This window comes from Cynara cardunculus (genome assembly GCF_001531365.2).
Source record: "Cynara cardunculus var. scolymus isolate 2C chromosome LG 9, CcrdV1, whole genome shotgun sequence".
Classification (NCBI taxonomy): domain Eukaryota; kingdom Viridiplantae; phylum Streptophyta; class Magnoliopsida; order Asterales; family Asteraceae; genus Cynara; species Cynara cardunculus.
This window is the reverse complement of record NC_037536.1, coordinates 60,647-68,394: the sequence shown is the minus strand read 5'-3', so window position 1 is coordinate 68,394 and position 7,748 is coordinate 60,647. Positions and strand designations below refer to the sequence as shown.

General features: G+C 35.6%; 1 protein-coding gene across 6 annotated transcripts in view; it reads left to right on the top strand.

The window, feature by feature from the left end:
* Window positions 1–1,641: 1,641 nt before the first annotated feature.
* Window positions 1,642–7,748, top strand: part of LOC112518428 — a 20,073-nt gene continuing 13,966 nt past the window's right edge. For 3 of the 6 annotated variants that reach the window (XM_025126115.1, XM_025126112.1, XM_025126116.1), the window contains exons 1-3: window positions 1,642–1,865; window positions 3,736–3,828; window positions 5,415–5,933. In XM_025126115.1, coding sequence (XP_024981883.1) covers window positions 5,553–5,933 — 381 coding nt within the window. In that variant the 5' untranslated portion in view covers window positions 1,642–1,865; window positions 3,736–3,828; window positions 5,415–5,552. The remainder of the gene's footprint in view (window positions 1,866–3,735; window positions 3,829–5,414; window positions 5,934–7,748) is intronic. The other 3 variants (XM_025126117.1, XM_025126114.1, XM_025126113.1) reach the window with 3 other exon arrangements.

Sequence of the window (7,748 nt, the reverse complement as noted above, 5' to 3'; positions counted from 1 at the left end):
GCTTTATTACTCTGCTTTATTATTCCGCTTTATTATTCTGTTATATTACCTGTGTTAACTCGAAATCAAACTAAAGTCTTCGTTTTTGTCATCTGAAATCTTTTCTTTTATTGGACTCTTATTTAACTTCTGATCCAATCCCTGTGGACGATATTCCGGTACTTGTACCACTTTATTACTTGGAAAGACGACGTTGGGCCGTATTGTATACTTGCTTTGTGGCCTAATTTCATTAGTCTGAAGGTGTGAAATATAACCGACCAGTATTCTCGATTTAGTACTCAAAATTCTGAAGTCTGATTCTTATGGATACAATCTCCATATTACTACCCTTTGTTACTCGCAACGATCATAGTGTCTGGTCTGCAGGGGCAAATCTATGTATGTCCGAGCAGGCTCACATGCACTCGCTGAACTTATTTTCACAAGTAGGATTTCTTTTGAGGTATGAAAGGTGCACCCGCTAAGCTTTGAGGTGTGCTTTGAGATATTAGAAAATATAAGAAATATCAACCAAAAATTTGAAAAAGTACCTTGAAATCAACCAAAAACTAAAGAAAGTACATCGAAATCAACCAAAAAACTTAAAAAATCCGTCAAAACGGTGAAATACGGAGACTTAGGGCTTTTGATCTACCTTGAAAATGCACATGCTTGGCAAAAATCTTGGGTCCGCCACTGCTAGTAGGGGTGCTCATGGATTAGGTTGAAGACATTTGAACAACCCAACCCAATGCTTGCGGTTTGGAAAAATCTTAACCCAATCCAACCCAAACCAAAGTGCAAACCAACCCAACCCGTACAAGTTGGTTGGGTTGGTCGGGTTGATACTTTGCTATATTAAAATATTATTCTAACCTTGAATATGTTATTTCTCTACTCATAATTTCTTTTTCATCATCAACCATTTGATACAACTTATCCATATTTCTTATATATATCACATTTAGTTAATTTTCTCAATTTACATATATATGTGCACCGTTACTGAACATATATATGAATGAGTTATATAAAAATATGAATAGATTGAAAATATGTGTATATGAAAAACGTACATGATAGTGTCATTGTCTAATGTATATAATAATAGAAATTCAACAATCATATTAAATTCAAGAAATAAAATGATATCGGGTTCATCGGGTTGAGTTGTGTTCAAATAATATCAACCCAATACCTATGGTTTGGCAATTTTACAACTCGATTAGACATCGGGTTGCTTCGGATTAGGTTACTTTACATTGGGTTGGGTTGATCGGGTGATCGGTTTAGTCGGGTTTTTGAACACCCCTAACTGCTAGTATGCACTTTGCACCACCATTATGACAACACTATGGCCTCTTATGTGGACCTATACGAATTTTCCGCTACCACAACCGTATGTATATACATGTATATTTGATCACTTCACTTTGTTTTGATTTCATTTCACAAATCGTAAACCAAAACTAACCGAAACCTAACAACAATGCCGAGAACTTTTCAGTTGGTTCCGTTCCATGGTGTTTAGTTTGTTTATGGGCCAATCTAATTGTTTTAAAAATGTTAATACAGGGACCAAATGTGATAATTTTGAGCAAATACTTGGAAAAAGTTGGTAATCCGGGACATAAGCAAATTCATCCTTGAGATGCTTCGTAAATGTCACGTTCAGGTTTGCATTTGTTATAGAAACCAAGACCACAAATCCAAGTGAAGAGAGCGATCAGTGACTGGTCACTCTCATTCGATTTGATCTGTCCACAGTGAACCCAACGCCGCCGGCGATTTCTGCAGCTTCCTCCGGCGACGAAGACCTTGTCATTGACCACCATATTCATAGTCGCCGCCGCCGCCGCCGTCTGTCCGTCACCAGTGGAAATGTATGTTCATTCACACTATTTTCAGTACTATTATTATCTCAATTTTCTAGATATGCATTAGATCAGGTGATATTTGAATTCGACCTAAATGTTGATCTTTATTTTACTTGTAGATCTCTTGATTCAAAGCTCACTTTTCTGTATTGTACTACCACAATTCAGCTAGGAGAGGATCTTTTGACGATTTATAGTCTTCTTTTGATTTCTATCATCTCTGTCACTTTATTAATAAGTTGGGTTCCCATTCTTTTTCCTTTTTCTTTTGGGTATTATGCTTTAGGTAATCTTGAGAATCATGTGGTTGTAATTCTCTCTTTCGTTGAGAAGGGCGATAATTGACTGCCCATGGTGTTAATTGGGACATGCAACACCCTTGCAATGCTTCTTCTACAAGTTGTATTGTGTGTTCTTCCAGTTTGGATACACAAATACAGTTTTCTATAAATCATGATTGTTGAAAAGGAATTTTTTTCACTATATTCCGTCACCTTCATGTTTAGATATTATCCCATAAAGACACTTTAGCAGTATAATTTTATGGTCTAGGTCGGTTAGGCAATCACCTAAAAATTACTCTCTCCGATCCCAAAATAAGTGCTTTATCCACAATAGAAATCACACATAATTTTAAACATTAATAATTAGTACATTTTTTAGTTTACCTTTAATTAATGCATCTATCTTACCAACTCTTGAATATTTGTGCATTAATTAATGGTAGATTTGGAAATTTAGTTATTTCTTTTGAAGTGGACGTTTATTTTGGGACAAACATAATGTGGACACTTATTTTCGGACGGAAGGAGTACTAAAAATCTATCAATGTATAACTTTCAGATGCTAATTGAGCATGCCAAGGCATTTTCAGAAGTTCACTGGTAATTTAGTTATCATGTTTCTCGGGACATAGCTTGACATTGGTTTTAGCTATGCCACAGGTTAATTTGACATTACATGTTATTGTGTTAGAATTGAGAACCAGTCTATTTGGATAAAGTGGGCAGACTTATTTTCGATTTTAGAAGGACAAGAACTGGTGCATCTTATGACTTGACATTACATGAGTGATGACTCTACACTTGTATAACTTATTTGGAAGACTGACTTCATCTGGAATCTGTCCATCCATCTCAGAACTGTCAAGCTTTGCTCCAGCATTTAAGAAAGAAATGAAAGAGAAGGGTAGATCATATAAGGCATTTGGATAGATGCATAAGTGGATGGAGATGATAACCTAGCGATCAATGCCTTTCATGTTTCTGTCTCTGGTGTGTGAAGACTGGAGAGAGATACAAATAGAGATAGAGATAGATTGATAGAGAGAGAGAGACATACAGACCGACTGAAATCTCATTCTCCTTACTTATCCATTTAGTAACCCATTGCTTGATGAAAGCAAACACTCATTTGACTGTTTAATTAGCCACCTATTTACTGCCAGGCTTGATGCCATATTCTTATAGCTTCATATATAGAAAAGAAATCAACTATGTTTAAACCCCATACCCCTTATAGTATTGTATAATTTATAGCAGTTATCTTAGGGCTCATAGTCCTGTCATCGCCCTTTATTATCAGGCTTCTGGGTGATAACAAACTGGAAATGGGATGGATGAAAATTATAACTTGTACCTAAAGATGAATTTGCATGATTAAAATTTTATACTCCTTACTGTGGTTGTCTTCTTCTTATGCCTTTATTTTATGCATGGGTATGAATAAAATAATATCTGTAAAATTTCTAATTCTTTGCTGATTGTTGGAACCAAGTAAATCACTTTAAGCTCCTTAAACATATTTCTTGATGTGTATAAATTAAGTAAATATATAAGAAGATATGAACTGACAAGCGAAACATTTTTTATTGCAGATGTTCTGATCCTGGTTGTTGAGGTGCAAGGTGCCTCCTAGGTGCATAGGTACCCCTGGGTCTACAAGAATGGTGTATGCCCTTCAAACCAAAGTAAAGATTGCATAGAAGACATTAATGAGATGTATTTCAATTATTAACATCAATTTATGGACATGATGGAAGTTCAATAAGTTGTTAATTTCTTTTAACATATATATCGGTTCTCAAAATTAATCAATTTCTCTAGCATATAGAAAGTATTCATGTTATAAGTAGCAATATATATTAGAGAGTTATCTGTTTGCTTGAGCATAATTAAGTATAACAAAAAGAAGAAAAAACAATATAACGCAAGATGAAAAGTAATTGATAGAGGCTTATATGCTAATTTTTCTACTGGCCTTTTACTATAAACCATGCTCAAACTCTTCCCAAGGTTTTGTTTTCTAAATTATGATTGGAATGCACATGCTATAAATTGAAATTAAAGTGTTAGACCATCAAGGCAGAAACACGAAATGGGTAATTTATGTAAAATAGTTTAACAGAACATCTCTCTGTAGAAATGATTATTGAGCATGCTTTGCAAGTTGCCTAAACCTGTAAGAAACATCTAAAGCATATGCTTCTCTTAAAAGGCCTTTAACTTTTGACAGCTAATGTTATTTCATCTGCCTTCAGAACTGGTCTTTTCTTTGCTTTTATTTGGCTGTTTTGTTACTTCAATTAACCTACACATTGATCTACTCGTTGGTCTGGACCTTGTGATATTCAAAAACTAAACGAGATCTCCCATTAAACCAAATACAATATTAGGGTCATATCAAATGAGGGTAGATTGGTAATTTTTTAGTTTTTCCCATCCTTGTCCCGTCTTGTTTTCCACCTATTTTGGTGGAACCAAAAAGGCCTTTCTTGTCCCATCTAGTCCCACCCAGTCCCTGTCCCGTTGTCGAGCCAAAAGTGAGGCATTGAGTTTTTGTCTTGTCCCATGTCGCACTAAACATGGAACAATGAGTTTTGTCCTGACCTGTCCTCCAAGTGGTATGTGTATAAATCTCTTCTCTTGTATTTGTTCTTTTCCTTCTTGTTGTCACTTCTAGACGATCTCAGGCTTTCTCAGTGGCTGATTCAGTGCTCCACTTGGTCTGTTTATGGAAATGAATGTAATGTTTATATTAACAGAATTAAAAAATGCATGTGACACCCACCTTGGTTTTCTTTTATTTCAATACCACCATGAGTTAGCCTTTTGAAATATTAGTTGTATATTGGTACTGTCCATTTCAGTGTCTGTAATATTGGTTGTCATCCTGGAATCCCTTCAACCAGGCGGTATTTCTTTGATTATTCCTTGATTGTAAAGATAGAGAGTAGTAACATCTGCAGTAAATTGTTTTGCCATGAATTAAGAAATGACAAGTTCCATTTCAGAGTTTTGGATGTAGTCGCCATTAATCTTCTCCACTTATAAGGATTCAGCAAATCTCAGTTCATGGTATGACTATAATTACATGTTGTCACCCTTGAGCAACATAAGAGCAATTTGACAAATGCTAAATAAAAAATACTAATTGTATACATATTTGTCTGTTTGTACAAGTTTCATTCTTGTCTGAGTGAATAGTTCTCTTTGTTGTTGAGGTAATATGACAATCAAATTTCGATGATTAGATTCTTTGTATTGTGTCTTTCAGATGCGGACGTGATGGGGATGGAGTTCATGATTGGAAGAAAAACACCTTTCCTGTTTAATGCTTTTGTTTCACAAGTTGTAAATAAAATCAGACATTTTCTAGTATCACCATACTTGTGATGCCTGGTCTTCACACTAAATGAAGACAGCTAGAGGATGGCGTGTAGGCATAAAAGACTTCCTAATGATGTCTGGTACTCGGCAACGACCACATTTGAAAGGGCCAAACTGGGTTATTGTATTAGTGTGTTTGGTCAGCATTTTTCTGATTGGAGTCTATATATATCCGCCTAGGAACTCTGCAGCCTGCTATATCTTTTTCTCCGATAGCTGTTCTGAGCATGAAACCGCTCCAGCCATTCCTTCCAGAGAATTAACCGATGAAGAGAATGCAGCGCAGGTGGTGATCACAGAAATTTTGAAGTCATCTCCTATTACCTCAAAGAACCCGAAAATTGCTTTTATGTTCCTGACTCCTGGTCCATTACCGTTTGAAATGCTCTGGGACAAGTTCTTTCAAGTGAGCTTCTGCTTTTCAGCAATCAATACTTGGCTGCTATATGTTTGAATGCCATCTTTCTTTTTCATGGTTTTCGATTTTCTTATTACTGTAGCTATTATCTGCTTATATGATGATCCTCTGTGTCAAAAGATCTATAATTATATTGTGTTCCCTCAATATTGAAATTTTTATTCAAATAATTTATGGAAGGAGTATATTTGTGGTTCTCTTTATGTTGCATAAACTTGAACTTTGAGGCTCAATAGCTAAATACATGACAATTGAATCACCTACAATGTTCAATTTTGTTGTAATTAATGCTGGCTTTATATCGTGCCTAATTATATGCTACCACTTAATCTTCTTGATTTATGCTATGAGGATGATATTTAGGCTTCTTTTGTAACTTATGAGGCTATGAAATATGTCCTAACTTGCTTTCAGACTAAGATCATGCTTCTTTTTCAAGGTAGTAGAGAGGACTTTTAAGGTGTTGCTTCTCTTCCTTCATGAGATCTAGTTAAAATGATCGTCAACTGTTCCTTGATCAAAATTAAGTTCACACATCGTTGCATTATGAAATCTCAGAATCGTGGGAGATTGTGTCTATGTTACAATCATAGTACATCTCTGACAAATGACATACCAAACTCTTGACCCTGATGGCAAATGCAAGTCAACTCTAGCGACCAATAATGTCTAGCTTCATGATTTTCCATATTTGTGAAATACACTGCAATCGAATCTAGGCATCATGATTTTTTGTCTTATCTTGAATATCTCGGTGATCGAATCTGTCACTTAGATCCATTCAGATATCAAATGCAGTTTCGGCGAACATTCACACTTGCTGATATCTCCTGTGAAATCCAACAAATTCTCCAAAATGGAGGATTAAAATTTAAAATCTCCAAAAGAATTACATTCAACTCCAACAACTTCTCTGTTTTGGAGATTATAGCATTGATTTCTCCCTCTTGGTAATTTTTCGGGAGTTGTGTAAATCTGGAGAATGTCATATCTCATTCTCCATTTTGGAGAAAGGTTTTGGAGCAAAAAAACTTGCCCAAAACCCCAAAAATCTCCATTTTCTCTATTTTGGAGAATCTGTTGGACATGCACTTCTGTTACGCATCCACACATTAACCATTGCCAGATCACTGTCATCTGTCTGCTCAGAGTTCCACCCATAAATCTAGTTTTGTTCTTACGATTCACATCACTCCTACTCCAGGAGGAATAATTCTCTACCGTTAAGATTTGCGAAACAAGAACAATCCAGGATTACTAGAGAAGGATGTAATGGATCATGAAAGGCTGATTCATCCTTTTGATGAGTTGTTTTGGTCTGGCATATTGAAGAGAGGAAGAGAATACAAAAAAGGATAGAGAATTGGTAAAAATGGATTTCTGTATATTCATCTGATTGCTACACTCCCTATTTAGATGATACAACTACCAACTACTACTAATTACTAACAGCCATCTACTAACAACCATTAATCAAATCCACCTAACAAAACTAACTTAACATAAATAGACAAAAGTACGCTCCATTTGTAATAGTTTCTCCATGGAATCTATATTCCTCCAGTCTTAATACCACACCAAGTGATTGACCTGCTGCTCATAGAGCATCTAATATGACTACACCATGTAGTCCAACTATCTCTGTGATTTGTATAAAGGAGTACTCAATTAGGAGCACTATTGAGATACTACGACTAACAACATCCTTATCACTATTGTGAAGGAAGACCGGAGATCTCTAGCTTATGGAAAAGCAATGTGTAACTTGGTGCCGGTGGGAACTTATCTTTCCCAAAAATAGAC